Source organism: Staurois parvus, unplaced genomic scaffold, assembly GCF_062004578.1.
Source record: "Staurois parvus isolate SC_StPar_1 unplaced genomic scaffold, SC_StPar_1.0 ptg000303l, whole genome shotgun sequence".
NCBI lineage: Eukaryota > Metazoa > Chordata > Amphibia > Anura > Ranidae > Staurois > Staurois parvus.
The window spans coordinates 11,896,036-11,919,604 of record NW_028318099.1 but is presented as its reverse complement, the minus strand read 5'-3'; the positions used below and the strand labels follow the sequence as shown (position 1 = coordinate 11,919,604).

The 23,569-nt window shown below is 41.3% G+C and overlaps 1 protein-coding gene across 13 annotated transcripts in view; it reads right to left on the bottom strand.

The window, feature by feature from the left end:
• Positions 1-23,569, bottom strand: part of TACC2 (transforming acidic coiled-coil containing protein 2) — a 222,898-nt gene that overhangs the window by 173,894 nt on the left and 25,435 nt on the right. For all 13 annotated transcript variants that reach the window (XM_089683244.1, XM_089683247.1, XM_089683245.1 and 10 more), the window contains exons 2-3: positions 19,709-19,779; positions 17,100-17,162 (exon numbers count right to left, since the gene is read on the bottom strand). In XM_089683244.1, the coding sequence (XP_089539370.1) occupies positions 17,100-17,162; positions 19,709-19,747 (102 nt within the window). In that variant the 5' untranslated portion in view covers positions 19,748-19,779. The remainder of the gene's footprint in view (positions 1-17,099; positions 17,163-19,708; positions 19,780-23,569) is intronic.

The following is a 23,569-nucleotide window of genomic DNA, read 5'->3' as shown; positions in this document are numbered from 1 at the left end:
ATAGATTTTACTGTACACATAGGGCTCATCCCTATAAATGGAAAGGACACAAAAGTGCCACCAGGGAAAATCATCAATGTGTAAAACCAATTTATCTTGAGCTTCACATTTCCTGCCTGCTGAGGATGAAGGCGGAATGCTAGACAAATGATAGTAAACACGGGGTATTCCAGACGGATCCACTCCGACATCCAGGAATCAAGCAGCTGGTCAAGAAAGTCTGCAAGAGGAAAACGTCATTCCGAGGATTCGGCTCACTTCGGCTGTACAGTAATATTTTCCAGTAGATGTGCCAAGATAACTCTGCAGACAGCTCTGTGCCTGTACACAGCAAAGTCTCCTCTCCACCCCGGTATCACCATCACGGCACACCTTCTACCCAATGATTGCTCTCTTTTTCCACACGCAGTCCACATGCGAACAAAACACTTACAGATCTATTCTCAAGAGTGAGGAAAGAGTATGATAACAGAAGGCCTCAGGTTATGACGGTTCCATATTTAGCACTGACAATTTTTGTTGGGTATGAACGCTTGTTATCACTTGTTTATAAATCTCCATGGTATGCAAAAAGTGCTAGAGATGCTTGGAGTGTGTGGCCATACTTGGACTGATATTTGCAAGCAGTGAAGCTGAACATCACTTGCATTAACTACTTGCCTACCGTGCACTTATACCCCCTTCGTGCCCAGCTCAGTTTTCAGCGCTGTTGCACTTTGAATGACAATTGCGCGGTCATGCAACACTGTACCCATAAGAAATTTTTATCATTTTTTCACACAAATAGAGCTTTCTTTTGGTGGTATTTACTTGCCACTGGGTGTTTTATTTTTTGCGCTATGAACAAAAAAAGAGCAAAAACTTTGAAAACAAAAGTTTTTCTTTGTTTATATTATAAAATTTTGCAAACAGGTCATTTTTCTCCTTCACTGATGTGCATTGATGAGACTGCACTGATAGGCAACACTGATGGGCACAGACAGGTGGCATGGATAGGCGGCACTGATGGGCACTGATGAGCTGGCACTAATGATGGGCACTGATTGGCGGCACTGCTGGGCACTGACTGGGGGCACTGCTGGTCACTGATGGGTGGCACTGATGGATGGCACTGCTGGGCTGCACTGATGGGCACAGTTGGGTGGCACTGCTGGGCACAGGTGGGTGGCACAGCTGGGCACAAATGGGCACAGCTGGGTGGCACTGATGGGCGCTTGTGGGCGCACTGGTGGGTGGCACTGCCGGGCACCAATCTTCAGTGCCCTGATGATCAGTACCGATCACTCCTCTGACAACTGCTGTCACAGCGGAGAAAAGTGCAGCCGATAACTGGCAATTGCATTTCCCGGTGTTCAGTGTGTCATTGGACACGGCTGATCACGTGGTAAAAGGCCGCTGTGATTGGCCTTTTACCACATCACGTGATCAGCTGTGTCCGTAGGACACAGCAATCATAGAGATCGCCGGGTGCGCAATCCCGGGGGCGAGCAGGAGAGTGTGTTCTGAGAGGACATATGATGCCCATCTGATAAACTAGACAGGCATCACCACGGGCCAACCTGAGGGTCATGTAACTGCAGCTTTTAGTAAATAAGAAAGGCCTTTTTTTTTTGGCCAGCGATCAGAAAAACTGTGTACAGTGAAGCATGATGCAAAATATACTGAAAGTAGATTTTGCTTTATATACACTTAAGATGCAAGTGAGGTTTTAAGGGGTAACAGACCTGTCACACTTGGGAAAGTATAATCACTGTTCTATTTCCTAATGCTGTGTCATGTGGGATTTACACTGTACACACCTGGATGTACATTGTGCTATGAATCAAGAAATATCAGTGGTTTTACGATTGATGTGAGCAGTGATCCCAGGGTGTACTCTTGTCCTTATCAATTTCACCAAGTGCAAATTGAAGCATCTCAGTATGAACATGTCCTATTCAGATGGTTTGAAAAAGTCAAGGTGCATCCCATGATTCCTGAACACAGATTACTCAATGAATCCAAAAGCCTCAAAAATGGACGTATTCTGGGCTTCGTTCGCACTGCGCTGAGTGCAATCAAATGGTGTCAGAGCTTGCCTAGTGTCAAACGACTTGTGAACACCGACTGTTAAAAGTATAACCCACTCAAGGATCTAAAATATTATTTTATTATTATTGCACAATAAAAACAAGAGATATGCTGGCCATACACTAGCAGATTTTTGTACGAGAATATTCGTACGAACATTTGTACGAAAAGTCTTTGTACGTTTGATGAATGGATGAATGTCCTTCAAAAATTTCACTTGCTTTTAACATTCAATTTTAAAATGAATGAAATTTCTGAACAAAAACCACATACACTGTTCAAAAATGTTTTCTGTTCTGCTCCTTCGAATTTTCCCGTCACTGTGGTAGAAAATGAACGTCGATTTGACCTTACTAACAGTTAGAAAATTGAACAAACGTTCTTAAAATGAAAATTTTCAAATGAAAATCCATACATGCATGGCCAGCATTACATAGCTATATGAAGAAAAAAACATATCTGAAAAACACACTGATAAATTCAGACTTTACACCATATGACTTCCATCCTAGCAGATTCTCAGGCAAGAAGTGACCAGTCCCACAGAGAAGGTGAATTGTGGGTAATAAAGGTCACAGCCATGGAACAAGGAATTAAATAGAGATGACAACTGTTAGCCTGTCCAAACATTACAGGTCAGGCAGGGGCAGCCACAGTGGGTGCATGGCTGCTATATATGACGGTCAGGGATGTTCCAGAATAGTCAGACTGAACTGATAACAACCAACAAAAGACAGCACTGATGTGATTGCAAAAAATACAAAACATTCTAAAATAGTTCCCTGGGCCCGGGGTATATTGATGTTGAAGCTATATATAAAAGATGGGATTTAGGCTGGTCATAGACAACCTGACATTTTCCTAAAAATTATGAGCAGGTGGATATCTACTCGTCCTTGAAAGGCACCAATGAGCTATTGAAAACCTAACAATTCAACAGAAGCTAATGCAGGCTTCTGCTTGGAACTAAAGCTGGCCATAGATGGAGCGATTTTCTTTCCTGTCCCAGCTGGGAGAAGACAGTGATTACTGCTAGCGTTTATAATAGCCTCTAGCAATAATTGCACATAAGATCCGGCAGGCTGGTTCTACCCAAGTTGATCAATCAATCAACTTGGGTACATTAAACCTGCCCATACATGGTTCAAATCTTGGCTGATCCCTGCTGAACTGGCTGAGATTCAAACGTCTATGGACGACTTTAGAATACTCAACTTGACCCTATTCACACCTGTGAGTGTAATGTCACTTGAAGCTTGAGGCTGCAATCACCCCTGAGAAGGGTGATTTTTGGGAGTTTTTTCTGAACATTTTTTCATGTGTATATGAGTATTTTAGAAGTGTATTTATAGAGTTTTATATGTGGAATGAAGCTTCAGGCATTTGTATTTTAGCCATTGAAAAGAATTAGGGGGAAGGATCTTAAAGAAGAGGCTTACACGCTTAAAACACCTGAAAAATGGCTAAAAAAATGCAGAAAAATGCTTGATTTACAGACATTTCCATTTAAGTCCTTAGGGCTAAATTCTGCCTCAAAAGTAGGCTTTTGGACTGTCTGGCCTTAAGCAACAGGCGACAGAATGCCAACATGTGCATAGCCATCATTTAAATGGGATTTTGGTTGTTGTAAGGTTTGTAGCTCTGAGCTTAAAGGTATAAAGCGCTCAGGGTCAATGGGGCCTGAAGCTTGTAGCTCGAAAAAGTACAAGTTTCTCTTGAGTTACATGTTTCAAGTGTTGTTGACCCCAATAGACTTCTATGGGAGTGTGCATAATTGTGCATATCATGCATCTTTAACTAGTAACTAGCTTTCCATTGGCTAAAAATTATTTTTAAAAATGCTCAAAACAACCAAAGATGCTCAGCTCAAGAGTGAATGCAGCTTAATATATTGATGAGTGAAGGATCAGGACAAACAGAATGGAAAATGTACTTCTGTAATAGCAATTGACTGCAGCAATGTACTTTTTTTTATCCTCAATAGCACAGCATAAATATACTCCAAAAACACAGTTGCTTTTATCGTACCATCTATGGCCATTATTTCAGCACTGCCCCAGGGGATCAATACACACCACAAGCCAGTATGGCATATTTACTAAACTGCATAATCAAACTTTTTGCTGGGAACAAAAAAGAAAAATCGTTAATTGATAATTTCAATATAAAATCCAAGATTATATGAATATTTAACAAAAAGCCATTTTTGTATACATGTTTGTAAAATTGTTTAAGATTCACAATCAGGGCAAATCTTTAAATGTTATACATGTTGCTGAAGATCAGAGATCACTGGAAATGCTACCACATATGTTCCAGCCTGGGTCTATTTAGTTGAAGTACCCTAACAAAAGACCCAACTATTGCCAGCAGCTGTTAAATACGCCGCTAAGCACCGTTTCCATCTCAAATGACAACATAACAGCCTCGGTACAATGATTCTTTCTGTGAATAAAAAAAAAAAAACACAATCTCTTTATAGGATCTCCATACCAATAATGATCATACATATGTGGAAGAATTGATGTATATCTATAGTAGATAATATTTTAGCTTTGGGGTATGGAGGGGCTAACCCCTATGAGGTTTTTTTGGTGTCTTTGTTCCTATTGGGGAGATTTACCTGCACTATGGCCTCCTTTACACAGGTGGCAATCTCTTCCACCTCTCCGAAAGCTTACACGGTTGCAGCATGGTTTCACTGGACAAGTTTAAAAGGTGGTACCACAGCAACAAAGTAAAGTAATGCAGCCGTGGCATGTGTATGAACCATTATAGCTATCATGGTAGGCTTTAGGTGAGCAGTTGGAGGAAGGGTGGGGCAAAAACATGGAACAACTGCCTTTTTTTATCGCCCCTTTTCTGTCCATGTAAACAAGTTTATCTGTTCTTGTTACCAATGTTGCTGGTATTGCAAACAGAGATGGGAAATTCAAAATTTTAGAGTTTTCACCTAAAAAAAGGTAAGGAGAAATCTTGGGTGATAACTGTCGAAGAGGGCATTTCTCTTAATTTAGGAGAGATTTTCTCTGACTTCCTGTTGCACCTCCAGCAAAGACAGTGAAGTATAATCTTCTCAATAGGGCACAGATAACAAGCAAAAAAAAAAAACCGATGGAGATTCTAACCCTTCCCCACTCCATCCAAAATTACTTGAGTTGGGTTTGGTCAGTTGGGTCTTCAGTCATAAGTTTTCCATCTCTCATCCCCCAGCACTATCCAGAGGCTGTAGTAGTTACAAGTGGTACTCACTCTACATTTTGGTTCCTTCAGTTACTTTATCTTACCATGTGCAACAGAGTGGTTAGGACCATGTACAACATAATAAATGTGATTCCACGGTAGGGATGGATTGTACTAGGAAATCAGAAAGAAAAACCTCATCTCTGGACTTCATAGAAGATATAACAATTCAGTGGGTAGTTAAATCCCACAATAATCATCCATAATGGGGATATCAGTTTAAAGGGGACAGACACTTTCAGGCCTGTTACACATGGGCCTAGAATGCAGCAAAAATAACCCACCTGCCAATGCACTAGGTAATTAAAGCAAGCCGATAGGACACACAAACATTTTATCATTGCTTCGAATTGTGAAGAATTGTAGGGAATGTTGTGTGCTCTAGACTTTGCTACAAGCTGCCACCTCCACTGAAGTCATCTGCAAAGTACCAAAATGTGTGTGCTATTGAAGCATTCATGGCATTAACTTCCCCGTGTGAAAAAAACTAGAAAATGAGAGGTTGCATTTGGGCAGTGTTTACTAACACATCGTAATGCTTGTGAAATGCAGGTTAATGCTATAGCCACGTTAACCTGAGTTGGTCATCTTGCCACATCTCTAGGCCCATGTAAAAGACGCCTAAAGAGCACCTGTCATCAGAAAAATATTGGGGGCTGCAACTTCTGACCGACTTCTAAAAATGCCAGATACCTGACTGTACATGTGTACTTTCCAATTTACTGACCTAGAACATGCATTTCATCAAGTAAATCAGAACATCTGTTCTATATACCATGCATGCTTGTTCCGGGTCAATGGCTAAAAGCTTTGAAGCTGGTGACAGCCAGGCAAATGACATTTTAAAATAAAGGTCAACAATGGTGGCATAAGTAATTCTTCGACTGGTATAAGTCAAATATAACAACCCCTAGGGGTGCCCATATACCATATAAAAAGAACATTAAGCCCTGGTTCACACTGATGTGGTGTGGGATTCACAGCGATTCCTGTGCGTTTCTCGCACTGCATCACACTCGCACTCCATTAATGCGAACCGCTGTGGGTGTCAATGTTACGTTAACAACACCCCAAAAACTGTTTGCAAAATGTAGTGCGATTATCTGAATCAAATCACATGGGTGTGAGAGAGAAAAAATAAAAAGCATAGATCCTACCATGTCCCATACTTGAATTTGTAAATTTGTATACAAAATGCAAGGGAGCACAGCACAAAAATGACGAATCCAATATAGTTACATAGTTAGTCTGGCTGAAAAAAAAACAAAAATCCATCCAGTTCAACCATTAAAAAAAAAGTTATAATCCTACACCCACAGTTGATCCAGAGGAAGGCAAAAAAACCAGCAAAGCATGATCCAGTTTGCTCCTGCAGGGAAAAAAATTCCTTCCTGATCCCCTGAGAGGCAATCGGATATTCCCTGGATCAACTTTACCTATAAATGTTAGTATCCAGATATATTCTGTGTATCTAAGAAACAATCCAGGCCTTTTTTGAAGCAATCCACTGAGCTGGCCAGAACCAACTCTTGAGGGAGTCTATTCAATTTTGCTCAGTACCTCAACCCAGATCAAAATTATTTATACCAAATAAACACAAATAGACTGTCAGTCTAGAAGAAAGTTGGTGCCGAAAGATATCATTGACTTTACAAATCTCATTTATTAGTTAAAAACCAAAACACACAAAACGTAAATATACCCATTAAAATATCAAACATCATGTCTAAGGACTAATGTAATACCTCTAATCTGTATCTATGCATATAATTACCATGTGCTCAATTCAAAATAATTTATTCACAGATTAACACTGAGAGCTCTCAAGAATAAAGAGACAGCTATAAGAGATAGAAAAAGATAGATAGGGATGCCACAAAACAAATTCAAAGTATGCTGGACAAATATTCCCAAAGTCCTTCCTCAAAACAGTTGGGAAAAAAATAAAGTGAATGAATTGTTGATCATAGAGATCTTACAATGTATTGTGGACAGAGAGTATGCCAGATTATCTCCAATGTTCCTTGTGTTTGGAATCACAATGACTGTAACTGCATTTGGAATTCCATATGCTAACAATGGATGCATTTATTAGAGTCACATATGTCCATACTGCAAGGAACAATTGGATGTGGTCCAGATGAGAAAACAGAACTCTTATGAAGGTGTTCTAAAGGTGTATGTTGGCAAAAATTCACTTCATTTGTCCATCAAGGTCCCTCGCACAACTGGCTATTATAAAGAACATCCATATGAGCGATGACTTAGTTCAACACATATAATGTGTGTATATCTCAGCCACACTACAGATCAGAGGCTTGGAATAGGGTTTTCACTATAACAATAGTGGCCTTCTTATATCCATGATTAAATGCAACTCAAATGTTGCCCCTCCAATCCAATGGACTGATAAGTACATCAATCTCATAAATAAGACAGGCAACATATGAGCTGCATTTAATGTCCTTAAATATGACTTTTGATTTTTGATCTGATTCCAGTGCGGAAAAAAAATGTGCAGAGCAATTTGAGCCATACAAAATAATAGTTGCCACGTTAGTCACGTTGCCTTGCTGTAACTATGTGATCGTTCATTAAAACCTTTGGACCCATATTGGTGATCCTTGGTGTGCTGGTGACATTTTTCCTTGCTGATTTTGGTTGGTTCCAGCTGACGGTCTCTGCAGCACCCACTTATACACACAGCCATTTTTAACGCAGGAACGTGTGCGTTTGGACTATACACTTGCATACACAATAATAGGGCTCAAATCACACCTCATAGAATCACATGTTATTTGAACAGGAATACGGTGAGATTCCTGTCCAAATCACATGTGGTTTCCCACACCACATCAGTGTGAACCGGCACTAAAAGAGCAGTATGGGTTTTAAAAATTACAAACATTTTTACTCACCTAGATGGCTGCAGCATCAATTTGATGCTGCAGCTGTCCCTGCTGGCTCTACAACAAGAGCTGAGCGATCAAAGCGATCAAAGACCACTGATCATTAAGTTTTTGGGGTCTGCTCTGAGCACAGAATGGTGCTGTCAGTAGTCAGTAGTCGCTGGCTCTCTGCTCTGCCCCTCCAGCATGCACTGAAGCACCGGACTGTGCAGGGGGTGGCAGTGGCTTGCTCAGGGTCTCAGCGGCGTGAATTATTGTTGAGATCCCTGCAGATCCTGAACCGGCTCTTTCATGACAGTTGACAGCAGGCTTTAGCCCGCTGTCAGCTGAATCTGGGTCACAGGAGTGCAGGACCAAGACCATTCCTGTGACCCACAGCTAAAAGATCTTTGCCCATACTTCTCCTTTAAAGCCAAACTCCAAGCTTAGTTTTATTCTATTTCTTACACAGTAGAGATTATCTTGGAGTTGTGTTTCCTTTTCTTTCCATGAAGCCAACTGAATTAGCTCTTTTTCAGCCTCAGAACTTTGTAAGGATTTAAAGCCGTTCCCCTTACTTCTGGGTTGTGCGACTTCCAATGTCACCCAGCCCTTTCTCTTTAGCATGGATGTCATGAACAAACCCATTGTAGTACATCATGGCCCTGCTGCTGCAAATAGCTGAGCCTTTTGGTGTTCTGGGAACATACTATGTCCAGTCCATTTCTGCTTGCCTGAAGCAGTTTTTAAAAAGCCCTCTGCATCTTAAAACATGTAGACTTCATAGGTTAGTCTATAGGGTTGGTTGATGAAGTGGATCAGAGGACTGCTACAGGAGTGCTATGACTTTTTCGCATAAAACATTGTAGGCAATTAAAACATTTGGTGGAGGCAGACATAATGGAATCCTCTAAACAGCCAAGGGAGACCCAGCCAGGTTACATACAGGTGAAACTCAAAAAATTAGAATATCGTGCAAAAGTTAATTTATTTCAGTAATGCAACTTAAAAGGTGAAAATAATATATGAGATAGACTCATTACATGCAAAGCAAGATAGTTCAAGCTGTGATTTGTCATAATTGTGATGATTATGGCTTACAGCTCATGAAAACCCCAAATCCACAATCTCAGAAAATTTGAATATTGTGAAAAGGTGCAATATTCTAGGCTCAAAGTGTCCCACTCTAATCAGCTAATTAGGCCATAACACCTGCAATGGGTTCCTGAGCCTTTAAATGGTCTCTCAGTCTGGTTCAGTAGGAATCACAATCATGGGAAAGACTGCTGACCTGACAGTTGTGCAGAAAACCATCATTGACACCCTCCATAAGGAGGGAAAGCCTCAAAAGGTAATTGCTAAAGAAGTTGGATGTTCCCAAAGTGCTGTATCAAAGCACATTAATAGAAAGTTATGTGGAAGGGAAAAGTGTGGAAGAAAAAGGTGCACAAGAAGCAGGCTGGAGAGGATTGTCAGGAAAAGGCTATTCAAAAGTGTTGGGGGCTTTCACAAGGAGTGGACTGAGGCTGGAGTCAGTGTATCAAGAGCCACCACACACAGATGGATCTTGGACATGGGCTTCAAATGTTGTATTCCTCTTGTCAAGCCGCTCCTGAACAACAAACAACGTAAGAAGCGTCTTACCTGGGCTAAAGAAAAACAGACCTGGTCTGTTGCTCAGTGGTTCAAAGTCCTCTTTTCTGATGAGAGCAACTTTTGCATCTCATTTGGAAACCAAGGACCCAGAGTATGGAGGAAGAATGGAGAGGCACACACTGCAAGATGCTTGAAGTCTAATGTGAAGTTTCCACAGTCTGTGTTGATTTGGGGAGCCATGTCATCTGCTGGTGATGGTCCACTGTGCTTCATTAAGTCCTGGGTCAACGCAGCCATCTACTAGGAGATTTTGGAGCACTTCATGCTTCCTTCCACAGACAAGCTTTATGGGGATGCTGACTTCATTTTCCAGCAGGACATGGCACCTGCCCACACTGCCAAAAGCACCAAAATCTGGTTCAATGACCGTGGGATTACTGTGCTTGATTGGCCAGCAAACTCGCCTGACCTGAACCCCATAGAGAATCTATGGGGCATTGCCAAGAGAAAGATGAGAGACATGAGACCAAACAATGCAGAAGAGCTGAAGGCCGCTATTGAAGCATCCTGGTCTTCCATAACACCTCAGCAGTGCCACAGGCTGATAGCTTCCATGCCACGCCGCATTGAGGCAGTAATTGCTGCAAAAGGGGCCCAAACCAAGTACTGAGTACATATGCATGTTTATACTTTTCAGAGGTCCGATATTGTTCTATGTACAATCCTTGTTTTATTGATTGCATGTAATATTCTAATTTTCTGAGATTGTGGATTTGGGGTTTTCATGAGCTGTAAGCCATAATCATCACAATTATGACAAATCACGGCATGAACTATCTTGCTTTGCATGTAATGAGTCTATCTCATGTATTAGTTTCACCTTTTAAATTGCATTACTGAAATAAATGAACTTTTGCACGATATTCTAATTTTTCGAGTTTCACCTGCATGTTGGGTGTGGTCAGCAGAGTGGAAGAATTTATTATTTCCTTACAAAATGACCTTACTATGGGGCATTGCTGAACCATATGGTGGAAGGTGCCATCATCAGAGCAAGTTTCCAAGACACCACATACTTAAATTATAGGAAGTGAAGGGTCTACCCTGCTCAACGCTCCCAATTAGGATCATTCATATTCTTACTTGAATTATAACAATGACAGGTGTTGTCCCATGAGTTGTTAGGGAAAACAGAACATTTTCTTTAGCTTTTACCCCAGAAAATACAGCCAAGTAGGCTTCCTCTTGTGTTGGCCACAGTAGTACATAGGTTTACTAAGATGTACAAATTCCAAGATCCCTCTGTCCAAGGCCATATGTCACACAAGTGTAGCAACTGCTGTAGACAGCAACTGGTAAATAGTTCACATACATCATGAAGCCACAGCAGTGTGAGAGTACCGGAGACAAACCTCAAAAAATCTACATAGGCAATAATATCATGGTAAACAGAAAAAATAATGGATCCATGTGTGCCTGGGATATGAAAGTCCTCCAGGGTCCTAGACATAGCCAATGCAGTTGTCAAAATGTGTCATTTATAAAGGATATACAACCGTTTTGTTTATTTTCATTAAAGTGCTACTAAACCCAGGACCCTGCATTCATTATATCTGCTCTCCCACAGTACACAGAAATGCTATTATTTTAGTAAATATAAACTGCTAAATACCTTTTCTCATCAGCAGTTGGAGCAGTCTCTTGACTTCTATCAGTGTCCAGCAGAGCACTGGTTAAAGCTTGTAGGAGGAGTTTTCATTCTCCCCTGATTGACCTATGAGACTGCAGGACCTCTGACCCTCTGTCTGGACAGCGCTGATTGACCCTGTGCTGATCACATGCACTCTCCCAATAAACTCTGTAGCAATACACACCAAACTGAGCATGTGCAGCTTGCCCCCAAAGTTCTGTTCTATCAGCAGACGGATTGGGGATTGTGGAAGAAGGGGAGGATTAGCGAAGACAGGATCAAACATCCTTTTTACACAGTACGGAGGATTAACCCCTTAGGTTCCACAGTGAGTATAACAAGCATGCGTTACTGCATATACAGACTGATTTTACTGTTGTGGGTTTAGTAACACTTTAAGTCCCTGTTCACATTTATGCAATCAGGAACACGTGTAGCAATGATTGTTCTGGCAGGTGTGCTGTGGTGCCATTCATTCTTAATGGCACCCCAAATGCACGAGCGAAAAAGCTGGACATCCTGGTTTAAAATTGTTCACTTAAGAACATTCATTTGATTTTCTAATTGTTATTTGGGTCAAATCAATGTTTGTTTTCAACTGCAATGGCAAGGAAATTCAAAGGAGCAGGATGAAGAATTTTTCTTCAACAAACTAATTTCCAACAACGTATGTGATTTTCATTCAGGAAATTACATTTATTCCAAAATCAAATGTTAAGAGCAAATGACATTTTGAAATACTTTCAGATTACATTCATCAAGTCATTAAATGTATTGAGAGATTTCTTATGAATGTCCATTCAACAATCTACTAGTGGATGGCCAGCTGAAAGTAATATTTAAAGCAATAAAAAAATTTAAGTAATACCTTTATTTTTTTTAAGGATACAAGGATATTGTACAGAGCGGTGACTTACCTCTCTTTTCAGTCCCCCGCTGCTGCTGTTTGCTCCTCCTACCTGCAGGTGCCCCATAGCAAGCTATGTGCCAACAAGCCATTTGTTTCATCTCTGTGTATCACCTGAGGCCAGTCACTTCACTGGGGTTTACATCCACTTTAAATGAAGTGCCATTTTGTGACTCTTCAATAAAGTATAAAAAAAATAAGTAAAAAGTGCATGTTTGTGTGAACAAGCCCTTAAAGTGGTTAAAAGATATTTTTGACCTTAAAGTGGTTGTAAACCCTTTCATATACCCAGTAAAGTGACTGGCCTCAGGTGATGCACACATATTATACAAATCCTCCTATATAAATTGTAACTGTTAATCTGCAGTCTTCACTTCTCTATGTCTGTTAAAAGTCCATAATGTATAAAGCTTGTCGGAGCTTTCAGAAAAAAGGAAGAGCTAAAATTACACTCCACAGAGCTCAGTGAGGAGAGCTCTGAGAGCTGATTGGAAGGGAGGGATACACCCCCCTACACACAGCTCACAGGAGCAGAGCTGAAGCTGTCAATCTGCTGTAAGTCCTGCCCCTGTCACCATTTTTCTCTTGGTGTCAGGAAAACTTGTCAGAAGTGATTCATTCTGATAGGAGAGGAAAGAGGCAGCATACAAAAATGAGACTTAGTGCTCTTGATTGAGGCAAGGACACACTATAGAGGGATATGCTTTGCTCACATTTCATGTCTGAGGTTTACAAACAGTTTAATGCAGGCCATAGACGGGTTGTTTATTGGCCGAATTTTCATCCGCACGAAAAATTGGCCGATATACACGTCGTCAGTGGGACCAGCCCGTCGGGCGTTTTACGCGGATCTCCTCGTTTATTTTTATCGGTCATGCTGAAAAATCCATGAAAAATGGCCATTTTCGTAGACATTGGTGGCGGCAACGGGTCCAACCGATTTTTCATTTATCGGCCGATAAACAGCCCGCCTAAGTCTATGCTCCACAGTACTATATATTGCACACAAACGCAGCATTTATGCCTCTTTACACAATGCAGTGTTGTGATGGGAACACGGTACACAGAAGACAACTGTTTATTTTGTGCCCCTGCGTAGGGTAGGTCATGGTGTGAATAAATAATAAGACTCACACTCCTCCAAACTTTCCAAATGTGACACCGTATTTATGAAGATCTTCCTATACTGATCTCACCTCCTAACCACGCCCACCAAAATGTGAATAAAACATCCATTAAATCCCCGGTGATTTATCCCATAACACTATTCCTTCTTGCCAGCATCTCCAAAACATCAGTTTAATCATCTGAACGATGGAGGAAAGTTTTCATGCCAGATGACATTTCTTTATACAGCTGTGTACATCCAATCTAATTTTTTTACAGGCGTTTGGCGTTTTATTTTTCAGCCTGTAAACGCACCTGTATGTGAGCCTGTGTGTCCATGCACACAGGCGTTTACAGATGTTTTAGAAGAGGAGCGTTTACAGGCTGAAAAAAAAAAAAATACAAAACACGTTCAGGAGAGGAGTGTTTGGGCAGAAGAAAACCACAAAAATGTGAAAAAAACGCACATAAGAGCATATTAACACTAGACACGTTTAGGTGCGTTTGCACTTTAATGCATTCTAATGGGCACAATAAATTAATATTATGGCCAGTAGAATTCATTAATGACCAACGCATGGACATGAATAAACGTTACCGTGTTGTTTTTTTAAGCAGCTTTTCTCCTACCAGGTGAAACGGCGTTTAACGGAGCTGAGCAAATGGTCAGTGTGCATGAGGCCTGAGGAGGAGAGAGGGACAGCAGATCCAAAAACAGGGATTGTCCATCCAGAGGAGGTATGGCTAATATTGGCCTCCCATCAATGATCAATGTCTTTTCCAATCAATCTCTTTCTGTATCAATCTATAGTCAACAACTAATTCCATCGATTAGGTATCAGTATGCCACACATGAGGAAGTAGATTTCAAGCAATAAGATATGATTGTACCTTATGATCGTAATTTATCGATAATATCTCCGATTCCACCACGCAATCTCATCATCCAAAATATAATTGTAATCACTAACAAAGTATCTCAGTGCTGCTGATCAATATGAAACAATTGAAAGACTCTTTTTAAATCAGATTTATTAAAAAGGAGTCGATCAGTCAGGGCAGGAAATTATCGATTGTATTGCATCTTAGATGTTTTGCTCATGAATTCGATTGTATGTCGATTGATTGGATTATGAGATTGAATGTGGAAAATAGAGATGGGCTAAATAACCTATGACTGCATCTTCCAAATATTGATCAAAAGGCACTTCCCTGTGCATGTCATATCAATCACATGGGTTGTCGACTATAGATTGATTGTTCCACTTGGGAGAGATTGCTCAGAAAAGAAAACAATCGTATCAAAGTGTGTATAGCCACTAGAAGATCTGCCATTAATTATGTAGTAAAAGGCCCTGTCTGATTTACTATACATTGAATGGGTTAGTTTAACCACTAGCCTACAGGGCACTTACACCCCCTTCCTGCCCAGGGCAATTTTCATCTTTCAGCGCTCTCACACTTTGAATGACAATTGCGCAGTCATGCAACACTGTACGCATATGACATTTTTAGCACGTTTTTCACACAAATAGAGCTTTGTTTTGGTGGTATTTAATATTCACTGGGTGTTTAATTTTTTGCGCTATAAACAAAAAATGCAAAAAAAAGTTTTTCTTTGTTTCCATTATAAAATTTAGCAAACAGATTTTTCTCCTTCACTGATGTGTGTTGATGAGGCTGCACTGATAGGCGGCACTGATGCTGCTGCACTGATATGCAGCAATGATGGGCACTGATAGGCGGCACTGATGGGTGGCACTGACTGGCAGCACTGCTGGGCACTGACTGGCGGCACTGCTGGGCACTGGTGGGTGGCACTGCTGGGCACAGGTGGGTGGCACTGCTGGGCACAGGTGGGTGGCACTGCTGGGCACTGATCATCAGGGCACTGACCATAGTGCCCTGATGATCAGTGCTGATCTGTTTTCTGACATTTTGCTGGTTATCAGCAGTACTTTCCTCATCCTGTGACAGCGACAGCCGGCAACTGCATTTACCTGGTGATCTGCTGTGTCAGTGGACACAGCTGATCGCGTGATAAAAGGCCACTGTGATTGGCCTTTTACCACATCACGTGATCAGCTGTGTCCGTAAGACACAGCGATCACAGAGATAGCAGTGTGTGCCGCTGGGGGCGCTCAGGAAGGCGCGTTCTGGGAGGACGTCATGTGATGCCCTCCCAGAACTGGACAACTGGCATTTTGCACATGCTCAGTGTGGTGTATATAGCTTGAGAAGTTTTTGGTTTTTTTTTCTTGGGAGAGTGCATGTGATCAGCGTAGGGCCAATCAGCACTGTCCAGACAGAGGTCAGGGGTTCTTCATCCTCCTAGAGCAGAAAGAAAACTCTTCCTACAGCTAGAGCTCGGCTGGACACTGATAGAAGTCACAAGACTGCTCCAACTGCTGATGAGAAAAGGTATTTAGCCATTTATATTTACTAAAATAATTGCACTTCCATGTTGTGTGTACTGTGGGAGACCAGATATAGTGAATGCAGGGTCCGGGGAGACCAGATATAGTGAATGCAGGGTCCTGGGAGACCAGATATAGTGAATGTAGGGTCCGGGGTTTAGGAACACTTTAAGATACAATTGTAAAGTATAATCGTAAATTATTGATGACATCTCTGATACCACCATGTAATCTCATAATCTGATTGGTTAAAATATTGTATTCAAGAACAATGTACTGTATCTCAGTGCTGGTGATTGATGAAAAGTGATTGATAATTTTCCACCCTGGCCAATCGACTCAGTTTGATTGAAACTGATCTAAAATGTGTCTAAATCAATCAGAAGATATGTTATAGCTGATGCTTTCAGATTCAGTTGCTTTGAATGAATCACACATTGATCTGATAATAAAAATGAAGTGTAAGGCCACCATAATGTGTATGTATGAATGTAAGTTAGGGACCTTAGCTTGTACACCCCTTGAGGGTCAGGGACTGATGTGAATGTACAATATATATGTAAAGCACTGCGTAAATGCACGGCGCTATATAAGTACCTGAAATAAATAAATTAAAAAATCATAAGATTGGCCATACACTAAACAATCTGATTGTACAATCTCATTCAAAAATATGCAATATGAGGACACACCTAAACAATCCATTCAATGTGAATCAAAGCAGGCAGGACCTTCCATCACATAGTTAATGGTAGATCGAAAGGAGATTGTACAGTCAGATTGCATAGTGTATAGTCACCTTGATAGTGATTGGAATGATGCCGGTAAATTTGCAGACTGCATTGCACCGAATGATCATTTCCAATATCTAATAAATTGAAATGACTATTGATGACATGATGAGTAAATATACATACACAAACATTATTTATACAAATATAAACACATTAAAAGGAAACAGTTTATCAAAATAAGTCTAAACCTCCATATCACCAAAATAAATCTCTCTAGAAGCACACAATTGAAAGATTTCTTGCTCATCATTTGCATGTTGCAGTAGATCTGCTGGTAACATAAGTAACATTTGTTGATTTGAATGCCAGAAATCTCCATCCAAGTGCTGCTGGAGGAGAATAGAATGTAATAAATCTCTGATGTCACAGAAAGCACAAACTACTCACCTCCTGCACCTCCTCATCAGGCAGTTGGGATGCACTGGGGCTGCCTCTGGTTGGGGGTTCCGGCTAGAAGCAGATATAGTAAACGTTATGTATCTGTCCACGTATTGACAACCCCCTTCTGTCACCACCATGTGCTTCTGTCCTCTAAAACACACACCCCACCCCCACACTCTATACTACTACTTTAAACACAGCTGTACTTCATCTGTCTTACACTAGGAGGCGCTATAACAAAAAACTGATAATTTGTGAACATGCAGCGCCACCAACAGCCTGCAAATAGAACAACAACCTATATTCTGTATAGAAATCTACCACTAATGCAACAAACACATTACCAATCACACTGCTTTTTTTCTAACGCTACTTTAAAAGATTAATTTAACTCATCAGTATAAGTAATGAATGCGATAGGATTTTTTACAAGTGGCATTAGAGACTGGAATTACCCAGAGCAAAATATACAAAAATGCTAAATGTATTTGTTACTGCTCCAAATAAAAGACAACATGTGGTCTACACATGGAAAAAAGGATTTGCTACCCACAGCATACAGCGTATAAATATTTGTCCATAATAATGTCATAAATAGGATGGTGGGACGGTAGCATTGCAGACAAAGTACAACTTTTACATCTGATATTCCATTTACTATATGACTCACATGAAATATTACTTTAAAGTGAAATGGCACAATATGAATACATTTTTCCATTATTTTATTTATTTATTTATTACAGGTACTTATATAGTGTCATTAATTTATTCAATATGTATATATTGTACATTCACATCAGTCCCTAACCCTCAGGGGGTGTACAATCTAAGGTCCCTAACTCACATACTTATACAAGGCCCAATTTAGACAGGACACAATTAACCTACCAGCATGTCTTTGGAGTGTGGGAGTAAGCTGGACTGCCTGAAGGAAATCCATGCAGGCACAGGGAGAACATACAGACTACAGGCAGGTGGTGCTGTGGCTGGGATTTGAACCAACAGCCCTAGTGCTGCCAGACAGAAGTACTAACCATTTAGCCACTGTGCTGCCCATTATTATTTTTTAAAAAAAATAATGAACAGACCCCATAGTGTAGTGTTCCACTTCTTTCAAGTGAGTTAAATTACAGGAATAATTAGTCACATAATGAGTAGAACATCAGATGTAAAAAAATGTATAGATTGTATTGTGTGTGTATATATATATACACATTGCTTGAGAAACCCTGGACGGGAGAATTGGGCTTAACTATTGAATCAACAATGTTTTAGACCTTTGCAGCATTTTTGTAGGACTGCAGTTAAGCTGGACAAGGCTGAACAATGTACTGTGCGGTACTCATGCTTGGGTCCCATGTTTTAGGGACATAGGAATGGAACACAGGTCTTCTGCATCCTGAACCTTCATCCCTAAATATGGGTACCACTCAGTACAGTGTCCATCCCTGTCAAGCCGCAGCCTGACAAAGATTTTGACAGGCTGCCTGGAACTGGGCTGGACGCTACACCTGTCCCTGCCGGACACACTAAAATGCCATAGAGGAGGGGTCCTGATCCTGTACACTTTACTAGATTACTAAGAGTTAAGTCAGGTGAGGTGCATGCCACTTTGTAGACTTGTCACTTTAATTTACAGGGGTTTTAATGCTGATCTCTGACAGCATAGGTATTACTATACTTCCGGCACTCCTACACTGAACCTTCTGTTCTTAACTACTGCAGCTGCAGATTCATATGCAGTCATTGTGCCCACCCCTTCCCTTCCTCTTGCCCAATCACAGAGCACTTTGTATGGTGTGAGATCATTCACAAACTACAAAGGCTTCTGTGAATGAACAGCAGAGGGGACAGGCGGGCACAGTGGCTACTGAATAAGAGAACAGCGTCTCTCCTGTCAGAGCTCTGAGAGTGTAGCAATAACTGTATTCCCAAAAGCTCCATAAAACTGTCAGATGTAAATTAAAGAGATAAGTCCATGAGGTGGCGTGCACCCAGCACAGCAGCACACCAGCAGATTTTGCAAAATGGCTGCATTTTTGGAGTTCAGCATTAAACCCTCTGTTTTTAAGCACTTTTAGCAGGTGATCACATACTGAGTATGCAGCTTCTTCATCTTTTAAACCCTACTTATGTTCTATTTAAGCTGGCGCCATGATCACTGCCCCAAATTTCCTATTTTAGGGAGGATCCTTTCTCTTGCATCATCCTAAGTAGCAACCATTGCATGCAGGTACTATTATTGTGTCTCCATACACTGTGTGCATCAATAGAAACACACAGCACCATAGCCCAAGATGGCAAGGCACTCTCCCCCTTGGACTCTTTCTAAGCTAACATACTGTACATTGTTAAATCATTCTTGTAAAGACCAGAAGTTCAGTGAAGCAGCACTGAGAGTGCAGGAACCAGCAGCACTGAGAGTGCAGGAACCAGCAGCACTGTGAGTGCAGGAACCAGCAGCACTGAGAGTGCAGGAACCAGCAGCACTGAAAGTTGTTAATCTAGTGGGGTAAGTATTTTAACATATAGCTAGTATAATGAAAAATGTTTGTTTTATTGTGCTCTGTGTGTTATGCTAGGAAAAGCTTTAGAGTAAAATAATATCTCACCTGAGGTTCAGCCTTATTATGGCTGTTGTCATTACCCATCTTGTGCTTCTATGGCATTATGTAAGAAGAACCTGCAAACATTGAACACACAAAGCAAAATAATGTGTTATTCCAAATATTACATGCAATCACACCTGTAAGTATTATGCTGTTGCTGCACTATAGCCTTCCAAGTACATGAATACTCTATAAAAACCCTAAAATATATATATAATTATCTTTTATTCTGCTAATCATGTTCACAAAGAGACTTATTTGTTAATAAATGTTTAATATTTCAAATTTTCTATAAAAAAAATGGCCCATTGCAACCAATCAGATCACAGCTGTCAAAAAGAGAATTTGATTTGCTTAAATAGGCTACAGACCCTTATCTAAATGAAGCTCCATATGCCATTAGCAGTTATGTTAGTGTAAGCTTAGCTGGCATTGTTTCTGTTGGCAATGCCACTAGATCAGTCTTTGTAATACGTAAGTAAATATAGACCCGTGCATTACTTTCAGCTCTTGCAATAAATAATGCTCCTTGATAGGCTACCAGACAATTCCGAGAAGGCTTATGTACAGTACGGGAAAGAATTCCTTATATCTCTCCAAAATATCCAGTGTGTCTCCACTACAGAACAATGCAACCCAGAGTTGCCGTATAGACCCTTCTTACTGTCAGCAAATTTACGATTGCCGCGTATTTGTGTGAAGCCCCTGCAGCTGTCATATACTTACAGCAGTCATATGTTCCATAAGATTCCAGACTGTACTTGTAGAAATGTAATGCTTTCTCTTCCTCCCACACAGACAGGTAAAATACATCTATTATCTGAGACCCGCCCATCATAACACCAAACCTGCTAAACACACATTGCCAGCACCCGCCCTAAAGAGTCCAGACTCATAAACTACTTTGGATTATAATCTTTCACTTAATAAATGCTTAAATGCCTGGGAATACTGCTCTTAAAGTTAATTTATGCTTAAATAGTAAAGGGTTAGTCCAATTCTACCAAAAAAACATCTATGTACGTAGGTATGGGATACCTGTAGATAAAAACAAACTGCGCAGCTTCGACCAATTAAATAAAACCCTTGCTATAGCTGTAGGTCATTTACATACTTCCCAAAGCCTGGCAGAAAAACTCCCAGAGCTGGCATCATCCCATCCTGTCTTTGTTGATAGAGCATTGCTAAGACACTCCCAGCCAATTCAAACCCCTTTGCAAGCATTTGGAGCTCAGCGATGCTACGATGGAGGAGTTAATGGCTCACATGTATGCGGTAAATTGGGAGCTCATTCTTGTGACGGTGGGTGTGAGCAGTAATGGCTGGGAGTTGTGATGAAATGCGATGCCCGACCCCTGCCCTTTTTACTGACTCCTGACAAAGGACTGGCCAATCTCGCACCCAGCTGTCACTTATGTAACAATGCCACTCTCAGCTGCACCCTGCACAAAGATTTTCCAGCTTGCGGGACCACAGTATAGGTGCCAGCAGCCTGAGAGTGATTGTCACTGGGTTAAGTTACTTAAGCAATTAACCCTTTAAACTCCAAACTGCCACCAGATATTTTTGGGCCTATAAACTCTTCACAATATTAGCAAGAACAAATATGAAAAATAATGTCTGTACACACACTGTCACCACAGACAGGTATATTCAGAGATTTATCATATACAGTAGCACTCTGCAAGAGACAAGGATTCTTTAGTTTGCATTAAAAGCCTTAGAGACAAGTTCAACACTTTTCAAAATAGCGTTTAAAAAGAAAAGGTCAAAATGGTGCAAATAAAATATTTACAAAAAAAGGGTGTCACAAGGAAATAAAAAGACAACAAGGCAACAGAGATTAAAATACGCTGAAAATTAAGAATACTGTACTTAACAATTCCCTGGTTTGCAGAGTCCAATAAAAAAGCAAAGATGGTACAGTGGCTCTCTCAAGTCCAGTTAGATTTTCCTTGGTTTGATGTTAAATGAGAGCTGTCAAAGTGTTGTGGCATTCCCTTTTTCTGTGGTATCAAAGGGATGTTGATAGAGGCCATCTGAACAATCATCCGGTTTAAGGAGTGGTTGCTGGGAGGTCACCTGTTTATGACCCAGTTCCAGATGCAGTTTTCTATAAGTTTTAAAAACTGAATATCTGCAGGGTACAGCCAGTTACCTTGCATAGTATTGTCCAGCATGAAATTAGCTTCGCAATGGATATAGATATGACAGGTCTCGGATATTAACTTCTCATAGGAGGGGTGTGGAGGCCTAATCCACTCTGGTACCTCCTAGCATAGAGGTGTTTGAGTTCAAAATGCTACCCAATAACTAATGAAGGTAAATATAACTTTATTATTGCTATACTGTCATGATTTCAGACGTTATGGAACATACTGGGATGATGGGTTCTACTGAAAGACAGATATGCGTATTCAATGGATTCCAGCTAAGGTAGTTGTGGCCCATTGTCTGTTAACTTTCTATCACTGAAGCGGCTAAGTCAGGTTTGATATGTATTGGGGGTTAGATCCTGCTAGTCCTTTTACCAGACTGACAAGGGGTGTCTGCAGGGGCAGGCTGACAACTCATGGGGTCCCCCGGGCAATAGGGGATCATGGGGCCCCTGTGTCCTTGACAAAACTCAAAAAAGCCTATGAAAAAGGGCATCTTATTGGGCCCCCTACTGACCCCGGGCCCTCGGGCAGTGCCCGAGTTTCCAAATGGTCAGTCCGCCCCTGGGTGTCTGACAGCAGCTAAGATGTTGTGGATTGTATGAGCTAAAAGGAGGAGGGAGGGAGAGAGAGGAGAAGGTCGCTGTGGCCACTTCTCTCTTCTGACAAAATGGTGTGGAAGATTTGTGACCTGAACAAAATAGCTGCTACATACACATCTATTTGGGTGCAAGGTACACAGGAGGATCATCCTAGCATCAAGGCAGGACAGAACATTGCTATCTGGTATCTACAGGTGCCCTTTACTAGTGTAGCCAGGTGTGCTGCCAGTTGTATGTTTCTCTCTCCATTCACTTCCCTCTCCCTATCATCTGTGTACTGTGCAGCAGCTGCCTCTCACCCTGTGCTTCACTTTTGTGTGAGCATCGAACAGCTCTGCATGATTCCCTGCTCACTCCTGCCCCTCCCTCCTGCTGTAGTGGACCTGAATCAATCAGAGGTGGGGAGAGGACTTGCTATGCAGACACTGAGAATCATAGCTATGCAAACACTGAGAATCATGGGAAATGTAGTCTAAAAGTATCACTATACAATAAAAGTGAATGGCTGCAGAACTACCATAACCAGGATTCCCTATGTCAAGAGGAGGCGAGATACAGCGTTTTTCCAGGCAAATTACCAAAGATCAGGGCAGACCAGTGCAAGGAATGGGACAAAGCAGACCTAGTGCTGGGGTCTCTGCACTGCATGAGAGAGACTGAGCCTGGGGACTTAGCCACAGATAGGTCTTTTGGTGAACTGGGACTAGAGCTGGAGAGACCTGTTGCTACACCTGTGAGAGACTGAGCCTTGTGAGGACCTGATTGTGAGGTCTGTGGCATCTGAGACAACTGATACAGACATACTGGATCTGATCTGTTGCATACCTGGAGCAGTGAGCGGAACAACCAAGTTTAACCCCATACTGCCCACAGTTAATACCAACTGAGACTGCTCCTTACTCAGCTGCCCATCAGCCATCCCTTGTGTACAGCCTTAAAGGGAAAGCTACATGCCCACCACCTACAGAATGGCCCCAACGACAGTCAGCTAACCTTGAAAATTAAGCGCCAGCTATTATACACACCATCAGGGGTTCCGCTTTGTGAGTAGTGCATACATCCGCTATTAGGGCTGTATGTGTAGTGTGCACCCAGGAATGTTGTTT